Below are 19,770 nucleotides of genomic sequence, written 5' to 3' on the forward strand. Positions count from 1 at the left end.
GAACATATCTTGATCTCCCTATTTAGGTGTGATCATTTAACACCCATTTTATCATATAAAGAAATTGCAATAACCGAGAGAGCACATTGTAGTTTGTAACACCTGTTCATAGAAAGCATCTTTGTGCCCCTTTGTAACTGCAGCTTGGATATAAAGCCCTGTATCAATGAGACTGTACATCTCTGTACTTGAATCCAATATTTAGCCAGTGAAAAATAATTCACTGTATGCACCTCTAACATTAGGGCAACCAGCCTGCCCATCTACGTTTTTTGTAGTTAGTGTCTTGTGTGTTTAGGCCTCACTGATATAAAGATGCTATGTTGGCTTGAGCCGATAATCAACATGTTTTCTTTTGTTTTTCTCCAGGCAATAGCTCTTCGATCCCCAGCAATCAGGAATGTTACTCCTGCATCAGTACCTCAGAGGACAGGTGCTCCGCTCAGAACGCTGCTGTTGTGAGATGCCCGGATCACTCTCCAATCTGCTATCAAGGGAATGGCACCATAGTTCTAGGTAAACCACCTAGTGTAATATAGCTAATAAGGGACAAAAGGCCAGATGTACAAACATTCGGCATACCGATTTCCTAGTTGCAAATTCTCTACGATATTACAGTTAGGAAAGCGGTATTCCTAGTGTATGAAACTCACTGAGTTTAATTTAGGGATTCCTTGTGAGTCGCAATCAACCTACCTCATAAATATTAATGAAGTAGTTCGCTATTTGTGACCCATAAGGAATCACAGCCATCACAGGGATGGTGGCCTTTTGATGTCAGCAGACCACCATGTCTGTGGTTGCGTTTTAATAATCCAGTCTTTTTTATATATGCAGCCTATTTTCTTAAAGGAAATGCATTTAAAAAGTAAGTTACCGAACCACATTTTGCATTATGTTCATCGGTAAAAATATTTTTCCGATCGCAAACAGCCCGATTCTGCAAATTGGGCCGTTTGCATCCAGAAAACTGCTCTGTACATCTGGCCCAAAGGTTTTTGCCATTTGTGCAGCAGAGTCTTTAAGCATAAGATTAGCACAGTGCCATCCATGCTGAGCTGTGAAATGACAAAGCTTTACACCACTCCAGCAGAGTACTACAGCTTTGGAATGATAAAAGGCTTTTGTCATTTTAAAGCTCGGCGTGGATATCACTGTACTAATCCTATGCTTAAAGACCTTGCTGTAGAAATGGCAAAATACTTAGTTCCTTTGTAGTTCGTCATGGATAATTTTTAAAGCACTTTAAACCTGAAAGGGTATTTTGTACATATGTGTGTGTTTGTGTGTCTATGTATGTGTGTATATACATATATATATATATTTGCAATGCACTGTGTATGATATATCGTTACTTCTGGTGAATTTCAGTGTTTATTGAGTTTAAAATGTTTTGTTTTTACTGACATTTGCACCCAACGATGATGTCCCTTTAACCCCTTCAATGCGGGCGTCGGCCAGTGGCCGATGCCCGCACTACCTCCCTGGTGCGGGTCACGACCAGTGGCCGACACCAGAGAGGGGGTTAATAAATGGATTAATTTGTTTTTATTTTGGTCCCAGGGAGACACGGAATTTCTCTTTTTTTTTTTTAAACAAACAAAAAGAAAATAAATGGACAGAGGGAGACCCCCTGTGGGGGCAATATTTTTTTTAGTTGTTGTAGGGTTTCCCTGGGGGCCATTTTGGCCCCCAAGGAAACCATACAACAACTAAAAAAATATATATATATCTATATAGATCTATATAGATATATCTATGTAGATATATCTATCTACATGGATAGATCGATCTATAGATATATAGATATATATATATATATATATATATATCTATGGATCGATCTATAGCTATATCTATGTAGATAGATATATATATAGAGATAGGTCTATATATATATATATATATATATCTCTATATATCTATCTATATATATATATATATATATATATATATATATATATATATATATATCACTTTTGGCAATACGTGTGTGGTTTCCCTGGGGGCTGCGATCGGCTTGGGGGAATATAGAATAGCAAAACAAGTGCTATTGCCCCTTATCTTTCTCTAAATTGTTTCCTTCCAAATATAAGAGAGTGTGTAAAAAAGACGTCTATTTGAGAAATGCCCTGCAATTCACATGCTAGTATGGGCACCCCGGAATTCAGAGATGTGCAAATAACCACTGCTCCTCAAAACCTTATCTTGAGCCCATTTTGGAAATGCAAAGGTTTTCTTGATACCTATTTTTCACTCTTCATATTTCAGCAAATGAATTGTTGTATACCGAGTATAGAATGAAAACCAACTGCAGGGTGCAGCTCATTTATTGGCTCTGGGTACCTAGGGTTCTTGATGAACCTACAAGCCCTATATATCCCTGCAACCAGAAGAGTCCAGCAGACGTAACGGTATATTGCTTTCAAACATCTGACATCGCAGGAAAAAGTTACAGAGTAAAACATAAAGAAAAATGGCTGTTGTTTTCAGCTCAATTTCAATATTTTTTTATTTCAGCTGTTATTTTCTGTAGGAAAACCTTGTAGGATCTACACAAATGACCCCTTGCTGAATTTAGAATTTTGTTTACTTTTCAGAAATGTTTAGCTTTCTGGGATCCAGCATTGGTTTCACACCCATTCTTGTCACTAACTGGAAGGAGGCTGAAAGCACCAAAAATAGTAAAAATTGGGTATGTCCCAGTAAAATGCCAAATTTGTGTTGAAAAATGTGGTTTTCTGATTCAAGTCTGCCCGTTCCTGAAAGGTGGGAAGATGGTGATTTTAGCACCAGAAACCCTTTGTTGATGCCATTTTGAGGGAAAAAAACACAAGCCTTCTTCGGCAGCCCTTTTTTCCCATTTTTTTGAAAAAAATGAAATTTTCACTGTATTTTGGCTAATTTCTTGGTCTCCTCCAGGGGAAACCACAAACTCTGGGTACCATTAGAATCCCTAGGATGTTGGAAAACAAGGACACAAATTTGGCGTGGATAGCTTATGTGGACAAAAAGTTATGAAGGCCTAAGCGCAAACCACCCCAAAAAAGGGCTCAGCACTGGGTTGGGGGGGGGGAGGGAGGAAAGGCCCAGCAGCTAAGAGGTTAATCTTTTTTTTTTTGTGAATTATCTGTTCTGTCTAATCAGCATGGGTCTTGGGCAGGGCCGGACTGGAAACCCAAAGCTGCCCCGGCAAATTTTGCCAGATTCATAGGTTGCATAGCCAGCAAACCGAACCACTACAATAGGGCTTTGGGGTGGGGTTTCTTCCCCTCAAGAAAATTTGTGAAAAAACGGCAAAAAGGATGCATTCTACAAAAACATTTGTCATTTTATAATCAATTGCATTGGTTTTTAAAGAATAGTAAACAATGCCCTTGCAGTGCATCTGAGACAGCAACCCTTATCGGGTCTGTTAAATGATTTCCTCACTATCACCTTCTACAGTCTCTCTCATCTCTCCATAGCCCCTCTCTAATATGTATTTTTTTTGTTTTATAGCAGCTCTCTTACCACTGTTGTGTGCTGGAGCACTTTACCTCACTCACACAAAGAGATACAACAAATTATATGTATGTAAATCAGTGTATAGAAGAATTTGCATAAGACAAAAGGGGCTATCAAGGTGTAGGATTCACATGTCATCCGTACTGTTAGGTATTTTTTAAGAGGGTTTGGTGTAGGCAAGCACTGACTCAGGATTCAGAATGTTACACAGTGGTTAGGGTTGACTTTTCTGATAAGAATTTATTTCCACCCAAACAAACCCTTTTAGGCAAAATTAGGATGATCGTAGATTGGGACAAAAGCATAACTTTCTAACCTGTCCGATGCAGTTTGCATGGCAGTTCATAGCACACTGTGTTAGAATATGATTGTAACTTATGAACTGCACCGTAACAGAAGTATCTCTGTGACAAAAGCAATATCCCACTGAGCATCGTACATGAAATACTCTTCTGTGATCTGCACAGTACACATTCTTTGCAGAAGGCATATTAACCCTCTGCGCAATCTTAGAGGAGTCAAAACTGCCATGAGACAAAACTCGATGTCTCTCCAGCAGGTACGTCAATCACCAGAGTAATCTTAACACTTTTACTGTTTCATGAAACTGTTGAGTATACAAGGATCTTTGCAGTGCTTTTAAAACTGTTGCACTGCTACAAAACCGGTCCCCAGTAACAAAAGCAGCCCCCACCCTTCCAGCCGCCTGGGGAAACACAAGATGCCCCGTCCTTCCAGTCTGGCCTTGGTACTAGGTTTTATTGACATTAAGCAGAGACTCAGTACCACGTATTAACACGTAATAATAAAAGTAGTCAAAGGTGACGTATCAATCAGCAGAACCCAACCCACCCACAATTACTTACTGCGGGCAAGCAGACAGTAGTTCTTTATTGTTGTCCCTCCCTGTTTTGAATCTGTGATGTGTGCAGCTCATACTATCTCACAAAATGTCTAAGTTTAATATGGGTGCTTTAAACAGTGATGTGCTTTGAAAGCAGATATAGACCTCCCACGTTCATCATACTGCCCTAAATCTGTAGGAAGAATAGTTGTCCTTTTTACTTTTCTACTGACAAAGCTACAGCAAGCGAATGACCCAGCCATACCTTGTGCTGGAGACCAGTATCACTGCAGTCGCTTTAATCGCTAGAGCATTAAAGGGTTTACATGTGTACAAACTAGGAAATAATTCACGGGCTGCCCTGGGCTTGTATTCCTGACACATTTCCCCTATAGCCTTATAAAAAGGTGTACCTTTCCCCCAAACACCCCTACCTCCTCTGTGAAAAGCACAGTACTAGGTTTGCCAGAAGATAGTGGAATTATTTTAGAAGAGACTTGTGCATTTCTAGCAAAACTGGTCATGATCTTGGACCTTAAAATACTGGAGGGAAATATGATTTGTAAATGATGTACTCTTCTTAATAATTTGTCCAAAGGCACTTACCAATCATAAACCAGATCTTCCTTTTAAATGCTTATGGCAAACATGATCTTTCTTGTAAATGCCCACTGCTGTTCAGAATTAGTCAGGATCAGAAGATGGAGTTAGACATCTTGCCCTGCTTTGTTGAGAAGAACGCTTGCTGCCTAGCAGAACAGAATTGAAATAGTTGCCTTCACCTCTATGGTTATATCGGCCTTCCAGCTCCTGATTTTAAGAGCAAGAAAGGACACTTTCCAGCTCTGGTCTGCAGGAGGATGTTGAACTATAAAGGTTCTTGCATAAGAGCATGATCTACTGGATGACTGTCATTGTCTTGGACCAGAAAAAGCTGAATATTGGTTAACTAGTGTGTCTCAGGTTAGACGATGGAAAACCTGCACCAGTTGTAAGGGGCTTCCTACTACTGTCTTTAGGCAACTGTGACTCCTGACAACAGTCCAGAACAACATATGCTTTTCTGATTAGCTAACAAAAGAAAGAGCTTCAAAGGTCTCTGAAGACCAGGGGAAGCAAGACATCCATCTGACAAAGAGCAGCCTTCATGGTTAGAACCACTGGCTCACCAAGGTCTGAGCTTTGATCTTGAACATGCAAAGTGTTCAACAAAGTCTTCTTTGAAGCACAGGAGGCCAGGTTGAGTTGGGGTTGGATAGATACAATATCTTACTGCGTCCCTCCAGACATTCTTCATTCTTTCACATTGTGTATTCAACTCTGGGATCTCTTAGCAGACATAACTTCCCGCTTGGTCCGAATTGACTTTTTGTTGCTACACTTTTTGCAAAGGCAGAATTCTTGATCAGGCCCAACAGCACACTTTAATCACACTGCACCAACATGTAGGTCATCCTGCAAACCATTTGTCACTGTATGATGTTCCTTCTGTTATCGAAGTATGAAAACTCAATCTAGCTTACAACATAGCTAGGGCATTTCTCCCCATAGCCTGCCAGAGCTGATCCTCACGGCTGGCTTTAGCGCTGTGATGGCATCCAGCGCAACAATTCTGTGATTCCCCTGTCACCTTTTCTCCACAGAGTCCCTCACCCTCACCCTCTAGCAGGGCTCCTCATATCTCCATTGCCCCTCTCTCACATGCATTTCATTCGTTTTAAGGTGCTACTCATACCAGTGTAAGGTGTCAGAGCACTTTACGTCAGACACACATTACACAAAGACAATGAAGCATAGGTGTATAAATCAATCTATAAGAAATGTTATATAAAACAATAAGGATTACAAAGTGTAGGAATAACATGTCACCGATGCTTGTAGGCAGTATATTTTAAGAGTGTTTGGCCTGGAGAATTACAAACTCAGGATTTAAAACGCACCACTGAGGTAGGGGTTGGCTTTACTACTAAGAATGTATTTCTGCCCAAATTAACCCTTTTTAGCAAAATTTGGATTATAAAAGGCTGGGGGAAAAACAAAACGTTCTAACCTATACTCTGCAGTTTAAATCCAGCTCTTTGACTACAGTTCATAGGTCACTGTGCTATATTAGGAGTGTAATTTATGAGCTGCAAGTCACAAAAGTATTTCTCTGACAAAAGCAGTAACCTACAGAGTAATCCACATAAAATATACTTCAGTGATTTGCGTGGTACACGCCCTTTGCAGCAGGCATATTAACCCTATGTGCTACTTTATGATAGGTCAAAACTGGCACTAGATGAAGCTCCAATCTCTCTCCAGCAGGAACATTAATCACCAGAGATATCTTGACATCTTTATTGTTACCTGAAAACTGCTGGACACACAAGGAACTCTGCAGCAGGTACTTTTAAAACCCATAAGTTATTTCTAAACGCAGTATTTCCTTTAAGCCGCCCCTGGTGCTCCTTAAGTATAATTGTCAAATATGCAGGCTAAACTGGTGAATTAAAAGTTGGGGGTCAGTTGAGAGCACAGGGCAAGTGATTGTTTGGGTGAACATTTCCACATGGATATAAAGGCGAATAGTGTTGGTTCGAAGTTGGAAGAATGAACTGTGGTGTGTAGTGGGTAGAGTGAATGGGTGTGCTAGCTGAGTTGAAATCATTAGTCAGATGGAGAGAAACACAAGTTCAAGGGGGTGAGTTGGTAGAAAGGGGACTATGGCAATGACATGAAGAAACCTCTTGCCAGTGTGATCTGAACTGAAAAGGATACAGAGGGGCCTCCGGAATCCTAGGACCACATCGATGACTGAGCAGGCCTTCTGGAAGAATGCATCGACCAGGCTGGGAAGATGGTATATATATAATCAATCAAATCAATCAATCAAAAAAATGTCTATAGCGCGCTACTCACCCGTGAGGGTCTCAAGGCACTTGGGGGGGGGGTCAGGAGGGTCACTGTTCGAATAGCCATGTCTTGAGGCCCTTTCTGAAGAGCAATCAGAGTGGTGTGCGTGCAAAACTTCATACAGCTCAATTTTTGCACTTCTTTTTTTATGAACTCTTTTACCCACATTCAGGACTCCAAGTGATCTATAGAAATCACTTACTCACATCTAGAAAGGTGCACCTCTGTCAGGTGAATTGCAGTGGCATGTGGAAAACACTTAGGACTAGATTCAAAATCATGTGTGGCGCATCTCAAAATCACAACCTTTGTTTTAGAAATTGTTCAGGAACAAGACCCAGTCTAAAGGTGCCAAGAGAATCTGCAGCTTCATGTGACCAATTCAAATTGCACATAGGATTTCAAAGGGGCTGCCGGCGTTTCCTGATTGCCCAGGTGTGAAGTATATTCAATCCGGTGAAACACGAGTGTCATACATTTGTAGTGTTCCCAACATTTATTTATTTCATCAGTACAGATCTCTGTGCATTCACTGGATTTGCTGTGTTTGTGAAAGGCAAACTAGACAGGACAAGGGTTTTAAAGGGCATCACCTAGGGCCTATGCACTAGTGGGCCACCACACAGTCGTGCTAGGGCATGCATCAAGAGACGTTTTTTAAGACTTTTATAGATAAATCTGCTCCTAGACACTATCAACCTCTTTACTCACTGGCTGTATGTTTTCCTTTGACCCTGGATAGCACTCTTCTGCTGTTTGGCTATGTTTGCACCAACAAACAACGCATACCTTTATGCATTTATACAAAATGATCACTGAAAACATTTCTGTATCAGAATATTGTACACAGCAACATCGTTTGACATAAATATTGTGAACATAAATATGGTCCCATTGTATATAGCTTTTAAATTATTAGCGTAGGACATAGGCCCTCATTTTGACTTTGGTGGTTAATTTCCCTGACTGCCAAAGCCACACCGCCACCAGACTGCCATACTATGAGTGCTGGCAGCCATCCGTCAGCTTTGTGGTCTGTGGTGCAGAGGCGGGTGCATTGCCAGCACCCCCACTGCAGCAGTACTCCGCCTGTCATAAAACAAGCTGTAATACGACGTGGCCGAGTCTTGCTGGTGTGGTGGTGCTGGCGATGCAAGACCGCCAGGACCCATCCCCTCCCTGACGTACTCCTTGGAACAGAAGGTAAGTGGGTGTCTAAAAAGTGGGGGAGGGTGTCTGTGTGTGTGCGTGTCTGCAGAGGGGGGTGGTGAATGTGTGCATGTATGAGTGTGAATGTGAATGTGTGTTTCCGTGAATGTGTGTGTCTATGTGGATAAATGCTAGTGAGTGGGGGTGTCTGTGAGGATCTATGCATATGCTTAGGGGTGTGTATGTGAATGCATCCATGCAAGAAGGGGTGGGGAGGTGTTTGTGAGTGTGTGGACTTGTGGGGGAGGATGTGTGCATGTGTGGGAAGATTCCTGTTGCTGGGTGCATGACCGCTAGGGTTTTCGTGGCAGGGGGCCCACCATGGAAAGCCTGCCAGTTTGCTGCCATGTAATCCGGCCGGCAAGCTGAGGCTTGGAGGTGCTCACCGCTGGCTGCGGCGGTGTGACCGCACTGGTGGGCCAGGCAGCATTGTGGAAGCTTGGCATCTGCCAAGCCCCACAACTCGTGATGTGGCAGTCCTTACCACCGGCTCCGCGGCGGAAGGACTGCCATGGTGAGTCTGGCGGTCTTATGACCGCCAGCCTCGTAAATAGGGCCATAGTATTTATGTCAGAGGATATTTCTGAGCTCAATATTCTGATACCACACTCTGAACACCAGTGCCAGGAAAGCCAATCAAGTCTGTCGGCACAGGGTGATATTTTCAAAACTCTGCCCAGTGCTGTGTCTCCAAGCATCCCATTAAAATGATTTATAATATTTATAAAACTTTCATTAATTCTGTCTTCAGCACAGTGTTTGAGCCCTCTCTCTATTGACTTCACACTAGGGGTCTCATTTATAAGTTGGTAGATGGCACTCGTCCCACCAGGAGGGTGGAATAAATTACTCTGTTCCTCTGGCGGAGAGATTGCCCGCTATATATGACAACCAAGCATTGGCAGGAACCTCTGTCACCGGGGTTCCTGCCAATGCATTTCATTTTTTGGTGCAGGGCTATTTTAGAATGATGCAAACCATGTTATGGCCCTCCAACCCATCCAAGTCATGCATCACCATATACCAGCCCTGTGAAACCCTGATTTGTTAACTCATCATCCAAAACCTTTAGAATTTGGTTGTGCAAGTGTCCGCTAATAAGGTGAATTCTTAAATCCTTTCTAGCATTAAATGAATGGAAATATTTGGTATAAGGATGTTTTCATCAGCAGTCTTGCCATGCTGTCGGTCAAAGTGAGCGGTCTGTTGGGTCGCTACATCCATTCCCTCTGGTACCTGGTTGGTGAGGTCTTACCATGGTTCCAGAAACCTTACCAGCTTCTTTGGCTCAAACCATTCAGGATGGCCAAGATGTGGCTCAGTTTGCTTGCTAAACATTGAAAATGTTTCTGACAACCCTCAAAGGGAGGCTGGTGCTAGTTCTCAAAGACAACACCACTGTTATGTGGTCCTACAATACACATGGAGGGGTCTTGGGTCTTGTTCCAGGAGGCTGTGCACCTCTGTAACTGGCTGATTTGTCAGGGCATCGCCCTCACGTGTATCCTCGAAGGGATAGTGTAATGCCAGAGATAACAGACTGAGCCAGTGACACCTTGTGTATCATGAATGGCAGCTACACCTGGAGGTGATGCAGGGCATCATCTCTCAGTGGGCAAAGCCCTGGTTCAAGCTCTTCACCACTGCCAAGAACACGTAGTGCCAACTGTTTTGCACACTGGAGTTCCCAAGATGGATCTCTGAGATGCATTCAACCTAGAGTGGAGCATGGGGCTCCTGTATGCCTTCCCACATTTTCTCTCCTGCTCTGAGTTCTTAAGAAGATCAGCAATGACCGAGCCCAAGCCATTTTAGTTGTTTCAGATTAGGCGAGGAGGGATTGGTACCCAGAATTTATAGGCCTGAGGACCTGTCCCTCGATCAGACAGCTGCTTCTGGAGAATCTTATTTTGCAAAAGTAGGTCAGAGTCTTGAAAATGAGCTCCTTTAATCTCCTTTTGAAGTCATTGATGGGATCTTGGCAGTCAAGCACCCATGAACAAAATCAATGCATGACAGGTGCTGGAATAAATTTGTGGCTTCATTCGGAACCCGCCAGACAGACCGATTGCAGGCAAACCTGTTGGCTCTCTTGTTGTTCATTTTATCTTTGGACCAGTAAGAGTTTGCAGTTGACATTGTAAAGGCTACTTATTGGCCCTCTCTGCCTTTTTAGATTTTCTGGATCAGCCTTCCTTGTTCAAATCACCTGTTCTGATATGTTTTCTTAAAAGTTTGAAACTCATTTCCTAATGTTTACCACTTTGAGCCACTACACAGTTGTTCATTATGTCTCCTGACTTTGAAAACGTTTTTTCTTGTAGCAGAATTCATGCTGCATTGCTGCTGAAGGTTGTGACACCTTTTCATGTCAGACAAGCCATCACCATTCCTACCTTCTTTGCTCTGCCTCATCCCTCAAAGGAGGAGGAAACATTTCATCGGTTGGACCCAATGAGAGCGCTGAGCTTTTACATCATTCACAACAAGGAAAATCGTGTGAAAGATTAGCCCTTTGTGGGGTACTCTGGAGCAATGAAGGGCAATGTAGAAGTGTACCATCTCACGATGAATAGTCTTCTTAATTAAGAACTGTTTTCTATTGGCTAATAACCAGCTTCCACAAGGTCTGAGGGCTCACTTCTCCAGAGCTACGTACACTACTGCTGTGTTGGCACATTGAGTGCTGATATCTGTCAGGCTGCTACATAGACATCAGTGCACATGTTTACACAGCACTATTGCCTCAGACTGTTAAGTCCTTCAAGACAGATATATTATAATTAAGCCCCACAGAACCTACTGATCTGAGCTGTGCTGTTCCACAGCCCCCCCTACTGTGGGACCTTTGGTATGTTTTCACAAGGTAAGGAATCTGTGATTGGAAGAATCCATGAGAAGAACAAGGTACTTACCTTCAGTAACACTCTTTCTGATGGATACTCTATCTAACCACAGATTCCTTACCTCCCTCAGACCTCCTGTTTTGTGGGATGGTCTCCTTTTCCATCTGAAAAGGTTCCAATATAGGAATGAGCACACTGGTCCTCCCGATCTGTTTATGGGCTCAACGCCTAAGAGCGTGGACATGCTTCTGAAAGAAAGTAACAGTGCACATTGGTGGTCCTTATATGTTGCTCTGTTCATCACTTCTTCATTGGAAAAACATCAGTACAGAGTCGCACAGTGCTTCCTATTGGTAGGCAAAAGCACTGCTTTTCGAGTTTCTGAATCCAGTCTGGTGCCTGGGGATATTCACAATGTGCTTTTTGGATAGAGTATAAACCAGAAAGGGTGTTACCAAAGGGGGAATCTTATCCTAAAAAGAGCAGTTTTTACCTCCAGTGGGATCTAGTGGCACTATTGGCAGATAAAAGATGTTTATTGTTATCAAACTCACTAGTACTCATTTTATCAACAACCATTTCTCAATCCGAGTTCGAATTGATCTCAATCTGGCATGTCACAAACAAAGATAGAAGTGCATATATAACAAAAAGTGTATGTAAATACAGCCATTAGGAAGTAGTCAGTTTAATACTGTTTTCCAGCATCATTGGTCCATTCACAGTCTATTACAGGGTGCTAGTAGCCCTCTGACTCTTGCCGTCTGCCAGCCCACACTGAAGCATGTTGGATATATACATTTTTGACGCAGATCATCATTAAAGTTACTTTACTTTCTGCTTCTTTCTCACAGGTACCCAACATAACATCACCCTATCCTATTTTGTAAAGAAATGCTGCCACTATTCTCGCTGTGCCGGAAGATCCCAGGTGCACAGCCAGTATTTGAATCTAAACGAAGAAACCTCCTTCTGTCAAGGAAACCTCTGCAATACACCGATGCCAAATGGTGGCCTCCTCTCTGCCACATATGTTGCGCCACTCATAATGGCTGCCGCATTGGCCATTACCAGTTTATAAAGGACAGCTGAAAACATAAGGAACTTCATCCAAAAATTAAAACACAGCAGGGTATTGGGACCACAAGATTATAGTCCTAAATCAAATAGTAGTCTCCCCTTTAAAAAACATGTGAAAGTACCAGCACACCAACAAGATAAACATAACATTCCTGGATTTTCTTGCCAGTGGCACACCATACTGTAAAGAACTTCACAGATTTATAAATGAGCAAATACCTTTAAAATGGTCATGCAAAAGCATGAAAGCTTGAAATACTCACCAAAGGCCCATATTATTGGGCTTTTGGCGCAGGGCAGTCACCTTTCTGCGCTGCCTGGTGTCAAAGGGCAAGAATGCACCGTATCTGTGGAATATGGTGCATTCCTATCCTTTCCCAACTGCACTGGTGCTATTTTGGCAGCCTAGTGCTAATGCAGGCACCCTTGGAACATGGTGCAAAACTGGGTCTGCATTGTGAGCAAGATTGTTTTTGTGCAGGAAGGGGCACCTTCCTGTACAAAACAATCCTGGGAGGTTTTTCCTCTTTCTATGTATGCAGCACACATGGAAATAGGAAGTAATGAGGAGAAAATAAAGATATTTCTCTTTGCTATGCCTCCACTGGGGAGGCGTAAGGCTTTGGCGCATCCTCAGGTGTACAAGGTGTTATAAATTTGGGGATGCATCAAAATCCATGGGTGTTGCTTGTGTAGAGTAAGGCAACGCATCCATTTGCACCAGCTTGCCTTACTCCTTATCTATCAGGCCATACAAAGCCATGCAAAGTGGCTTTGCATGGCCTCATAGATATGATTTTAAGGTTTGTGCTGCTATCGTGTCACAAGCAATGACGCAACAGCAGTGCAAGGGCCACGTAAATATGCCCGAAAGTATTTGGCCAAGCTTAAAACATCTGCGAGTTATTCAGTATTTAGTATTTTACAATATTTTTGGCTAATCGTAGTTAAATCATTAATTAAAGTGTTATAGATTATGCACTTTGCTTGTCAGTTCTTTAGAATGTCTTGCAAACCTAAGGTGTATTGCTGTACGTTTCAGTATGTATTGAAAACTGAAGGAACCATACTTATTTTGACTCAGATTTTGATCTCAGGTTTAACGTTTATTCCTTTCCTTTTGCAGTCTGATTGTCAAATGCGCAACCCATCTTTAATATGTTTACATTTTTAAGGATTACATGTCATTGTAATTATATGATTTTTTACTGTCAAAATACATGATCATGAGGCACAGCTTTGCCACTGCCTGGTTCTCCCTATGAATAAACATTGAAAGCAAGCAATCTTAAAAACAAATGTAAATTCATCTGATTGTTTTAATGTGAACATGATGTCTTATCTGAAAAGCAGAGCAATGCATATGCGCTTACAAAAGTTGAGTCAGATACTTAATACTTCTATTCCCATAGTTCTCCAGTTCTGAAAGTCCTCTAATTTTGCTCCACGGCAAGGGCGATTCCATGTCGCACAAGCTGCCAACCCAGTGCTCCATGATGCCCACTGATTGTTCTGCTACCTGCTTCTCACCCTTCCTTGGTACCTATCACATATAAAACCATCCTGTATGGACTTTTACTATTACAACCTCATTCTAAAGGCGACAGCAATGTGTAAAGTGAAGGATTCCCCAGCAATGAGAAGGAAGGTTGGCAGAGTGAATAGGGAGGATATAGCTGTCATATTTGAAAATAGTAAGTGTGCAATTCATAAAGAAGTTAAGGGGGTTTGCCTGAAGTCTGCCTGGTGAGAATATTCTGCATGAAAAAGATAGTTGTTGAGAGTTTGCAGGAAGAGGGCAGAGAGGAGGAAGCCTCTTAGGAGGACAGCCCTTGGGATGCACCTCAACAGAAGACCAAGCGTTTGATGAGTCTTCCGTGATAGAGTCAAGTCAACAGACTGCATAGATGAGAAAGAAGCTCAGCCAGTGCTGCCGTTGGGATTTCCCAAAGGGAACCTTGTGTCGCTAAACAATTAGAGCGAACCTATCGTCAACACAGCACTTTGGAATGTGGGAGAAATGTGGGAGGAGGACAATAAATGGAAACATTATGATCACTCCAAAGTATGACCAGTCCTCATGGAGAAGTCTGGTTCACTAAGATAGGTGTGTGGGCTCCTTTGGGAAAAAGAATGCTGGATTGTCACAGTGCTAGCTGGATGCAGTGTACTTTTGTTCTTAGGTCTTGTCTAACAGGCAACGCAACCTGTCTGGTTGCAAAAGTTGTATTTTGAACTTACAGCCCACACATTGCTTACCATTAGTTGGCTTTATTACCACACTTATTTACTTGCTCCTTATTTTATGGCTTGTATTCCTATTCTTGTGTTTATCCTTCCCCTGGAGGATAGCTTCTTTATGATCTTTTTGATTTGCTTCTTCCACTGCTCACATTTAGGGAAATACTTTTTTTGTTATTATTATTTTTCATTGAGAACTACAGGAGAGTGCATGTATTATTTAGCTCTCTCCCTCGTTTTGAAGGTAGGGGGCTGGCCTGGTGTGTGGTGGGTACTGCAGGTACTTACACCTTATTCCAGGTCCAGGTATCACTTATTAGCATAGTGTAGTCAGTGTCTAGAAGCCAGGCTCTCTAGACGTAGCTGTGTATGACCAGCCAAGGCTTATCTAGGAGACATGGAAAGCTCATGCAATAGCACTGTAGTCACACAGTACTCACACACATGAAAGAAAACACTCAGTGTTACAAAAATAAAGGTACTTCATTTTGGTGACACAAGTACCAAAAATACCATAGAGACTACACTCCCTCAGGAGGTAAGTAATACACAAATTATATACACTAGTATGCAGAAATAGGCATAAAAACATTTAGAAAACAGTGCAATTAGTGAAAATCACAATAGTTAAAAACGGGCCTGGGGGAGCACAAACCATATACTAAGAAAGTGGAATGCGAAAGACGGTCCCCCACCTAGGCATGTGTAGTGTGTAGAGGGAAGCTGGGAGTACTAGAAAAGCCCAAAAGGTAAGTACCACAACCCACCCCAGCGACCAGGAAAGCAGGAGTAAATCACAGTAACTTTCCCAGAATACACACAGAAACCAGAAGAATTATGCAAAACCCAAAAGAGACTGCAAGACACCAACAGTGGGCTCCTGGACAAGAAGACCTGTGAAAGAAGGGGACCAAGTACAAGAAGCACAGCAGGGTCCAGGAAGGGCAGGTGCCCCTGCCCACCAGGATGAGGGTGCGAGAAGGGAACCACTGGTGAAGAAGAAGAGTCACCACTGCACCCAAGAAGATGAAGTCAGGTTTCTTGAGGGTGCAGGTGATCTCCCATGTCATATCGAGGATTGCAGTCAGGTTTGCGTCATCGGAGTCCGCCAACAAGCCTTGGCACATGCAAAGCTTGTGATTAGCGGAAAATGCCGCTGCCGGGGATCAGGAAGGACCAGGTGGACTTTACCCAGGAGGGGGAATCAGACGGGGCCCTCAGCAACTCAGAGAGCTCACTGAAGATCAGGCAGCATGCACAGGAGTCCCACAGGACGTGGACAGGAAAGTTGCAGAAGAGGCCCATGGAGCACCACGACAAAGACTCCCACGCCGCCGGAGAGCAACTCAGGAAGCTGTGCTTCGCAGTATGGAGTGCTGGGGGCTGGAGCTTCAAGATGCATGAAGAACTTGGAGGAAGGATGCAAACAGGCCTTGGCAGCTGCAAAAGACATGGTGCACAGGGGTTTTCTCTTGCGTGGGAACGCAAAGTCTTACCTACGCCAAAGTTGGACAGTGGGAAGAGAGGACCATCGGGACCACTTCAGTCCACCACCCGTGATGCAAGATCCAAGCAGCTAAGCAGGAGAGGGGATCCACACAGCTGGCCATCGTAGCAGTTGGTGCCTGCAGAAGCAGGGGAGTGACTCTTTCACCCCTAGGGAGACTCCTTCTTTCTTCTGATGCAGGCTGAAGACGGGCTGTCCTCAGAGGATGCACAACTGGGAAATTGTTGGAGTTGCTTGAAGGAGCCAGAGATACAATGTTGCAGGAGGCGTCTTGCTTCTTTGTTGCAGCTTATAGGGTCCTAAGGAGTCCAGATGCAGTTTCTTCGGTCAGAAGTCAAAGTGGAGGATGCAAAGGATTCCTGCTGGAGTCTTGCAATCCGAATCTGAGGCACCACCCCAAAGGAGAGGCCTTAAATAGCCCTGAAAGGGGAGTTGGTCACCTAACCAAGTAAGCACCTATCAGGGGAGGGCTCTGACGTCACCTGCTGGCACTGGCCACTCAGATGCTCCCAGAGTTCCCTGCCAACCTTGAATCCAAGAAGGCAGAACCCAGGGACCCTCTAGAGGAGGTTTGAGCACCACTCCTATGGCAGTGATGGACAGGGAAGTGGTCACTCCCCTTTCCTTTGGCCAGTTGTGCGCCAGAGCAGGGACTGAAGGTCCCTGAACCAGTGTAGATTGGTTTATGCAAGGAGGGCACCAAATATGCCCTTCAAAGCATTTCCAGTGGCCTGGGAAGGCTACCCCTCCCAAGCCTGAACACCTATTCCAAAGGGAGAGGGTGTAACACCTCTCTCCCAAAGGAAATCATTTGTTATGCTTTCCTTGGCTCGAGCTTCTCAAGCAGCAGGAGGGCAGAAACCTGTCTGGGAGGTGGCAGCAGCTTGGGCTGCCTGGAAACCCTCAGAAGGCTGTAATGGCAACCCTGGGGGCCATCAAAGGAGCCCACAGAGTGCATGGAATCATACAACCAATGCTTGCAAAAGCCTTGGGGTATTCCAACATGTTTGATACTAAACATGCCTATGTTCGGAGTTACCATTATGTGGCTGGACATAGGTCGTGACCTATGTCCAGAATAGGTATAAAATGGCATCCCCACACCCACGAAGTGTGGGAAAATGGGCCTGGAGTTTCTGGGGGGACCTCTGCTAGTGCAGGGGTGCCCTCACACACAGGTACTTTGTACCCTTCCCTCTGGTTTGGAAGGACTGCCATAGGGGTGACTTATAAGTGATCTGGTGTAGTGAAACATGGCAGTGAAAGGGTGCTTGCACCTTTTCACACAGGCTGCAATGGCAGTCCTGCAGAAGCCTTTGCATGGGCTCCCTATGGGTGGCAAAATAGATGCTGCAGCCCATAGGGATCCCCTGGAATCCCAATGCCCTGGGTACCGAGGTACCATATACTAGGGACTCATAAGGGGGCACCAGTATGCCAATTGTGGGTGAAATACAGAGTGATAACAGTTGCCTACAACTAAATTCAATGGAGAGAGCATAACTGCTGGGGTCCTGGTTAGCAGGATCCCAGTAGACACAGCCAAACACACTGACAAACAGGCCAAAAGTAGGGGTACCAAAGCTAGAAGGAGGCTACTTTTCTACATTGATGCTCACCCTTACCAGCTTGGCTGGTAAAGCACATCAACATGGGTATTTTTGCTGTGGTATGGCTGAACAGCAGACTTTTCAGGGTTGTCCTGGTTGGTCTGCTGCATTACACATATTGCATGAAAAAACAATCATCTAGGCACTCATAAGACCGCCAGGTCGCGGTGGCCGTCAGACCACCGCCAATGTGCCTGTCTGACCGCCACATTATGACAGGAGCAGTAGTGGTGCGGTCGAGCCACCAGCACCGCCACTTTTCCACCACAGGATGGACTGGCGGTGCTGGCTGTCCTAATCCGCACGGGTATCTGATTAGGACTCCCCTCTTTGCTAGCGGTTTCATGGCAGTAGCACTGCCATGAAACTGCCTTGCAAACAGTGAACTTTGCAATGGGTGGTGGTGCACCCTACTCACTACAGCATTTGCACCGGCACTATTACGATCAGCGACAATGCTGTTAGCCGTTTTCCGCACGGCCAGCGGGTGGAAACTCTGTTCCCGCCCGCTGACCTAGCGGGAAACTCGTAATGAGGCCGACGGGGAGGTGTACGCACTGGTGGCAACCTACCCGTCAGGACTTTGGTGAACAGCCATTTCCTTCCGCCGAAGTCTTCCGCTGAAGCCTTAATCGACCCCATAGTCTTTTATGGCGCTGAGGGAAGGGCCACCTGGTGCACTCACTGGCATTATAGGCTGAAAATGTACTTTGCATAACCCTTTTCCTGGGGGCCCAAAAATGTTATCCCTGTGCTACTACAGAGTGGCTGAATCCTGTGAAAAGTAAAATAGGCATTAGGAAGTGTTTCCCTTTAAATTCTGACACTTCCTGAGTCTTTTTAATACTCTATACAGTTTCCAAAGTGAAATGTTTTGAGATATTAAAAGACGTGTTTGCTTTTTCTTCAGTATTATTTCTTTTACTTTTTTAAACAATACCTTACAGGCAAATAATGACAATGCCAACAGTTTGGCATTTGTGTTAAAAAGGAACAACTTTGCTAGTGCTTGTTGTTTTGGAACTCTGGACAGGTAACGAAATAGATGGATGAAGGAGGCACTCATGCACTGCAACAGCACTTGCGGAGGGCAGAGGGGCTAGGAATTATGTCCTAAGCAAACAATGGATAACCATAGAAAATATGGGCAGTATAAAACACAGGGCTACAATAATTAGAGATCGTATTTGCTGAACTGAATCTACTACTGCTGCTGGCCCATAGAAGGATTGAAGAACACCCTATTGTAGTAGAGATCATTTGAGATGGTGACGAGCAGCGATGAGGGGCTCTTACCCTTTCTGCCCTCGCAGATCAATGTGGTTTCTAGGCTGGTGCTGGATTGAGCATGGAGGAAGTACAGAGCAGAAAGGTAAGAGCAATGGTCTCTAGTACCATAGATCAAAGGTATGGGAACTGAGAAAACTGAAAGAAGAAAAGCAGTGGGTAGAACCTTATGAGGCTTCGAAGCTAAGAAATCCCCATCAATTCTAGAAGCTGGTGCAACAGAGGTCAAAAGTAGACACTTTGAAAGTACAGTCATCCATATCAGCAGCAAATTGGGTAAATTATGCTATGAGCTTATGTCTCACAAACACAGAAAGCCCGTCTGATGAGGCCTGGACCCTGGGCAGGGTGTCTCATGTTGGCACTTCGCAGAATGGGAGGGTAAGAAAAGCAATATGGACAAATTACAATTAATCATCACCTCTCTTCGCTCGGCTGAAGTTCCTAGGCCTAGTAGTCTACCAGCTAGAATATTCAAAATTGCACAAGAAGAATGGATTCTTCATCTATACCATCTGTTCATGCAATGCATTATAACAAATGAGGTTCCATACAGCTGGAGGGGATCCATATTATCCCCAATACACAAACAAGCATTTACAATGCACTAGGTCTTGCATTTGCAAGGGTTAGAGCTATTGGCATTGTAAATGACAATATCTTTCATCTATGTGTTTAGGTTTGGAATGTCTTTTGAGTCAGAGTATACTGCCATCTGCAATTGAGGGACACGTTCTTAAAGAA

At 43.8% G+C, this 19,770-nt stretch overlaps 1 protein-coding gene across 3 annotated transcripts in view; it reads left to right on the forward strand.

Moving 5' to 3' along the window:
• The window catches only part of LOC138246588 (ly6/PLAUR domain-containing protein 3-like), a 119,272-nt gene that overhangs the window by 91,285 nt on the left and 8,217 nt on the right, over positions 1-19,770 (forward strand). The window contains exons 4-5 of one of the 3 annotated variants that reach the window (XM_069201282.1): positions 370-516; positions 6,616-6,647. In XM_069201282.1, the coding sequence (XP_069057383.1) occupies positions 370-516; positions 6,616-6,632 (164 nt within the window). In that variant the 3' untranslated portion in view covers positions 6,633-6,647. Of the gene's footprint in view, positions 1-369; positions 517-6,615; positions 6,648-12,155; positions 13,681-19,770 lie in introns of those variants that run through there. The other 2 variants (XM_069201280.1, XM_069201281.1) reach the window with 2 other exon arrangements.

The sequence above is a fragment of the Pleurodeles waltl genome, chromosome 7, assembly GCF_031143425.1.
Source record: "Pleurodeles waltl isolate 20211129_DDA chromosome 7, aPleWal1.hap1.20221129, whole genome shotgun sequence".
Lineage (NCBI taxonomy): Eukaryota > Metazoa > Chordata > Amphibia > Caudata > Salamandridae > Pleurodeles > Pleurodeles waltl.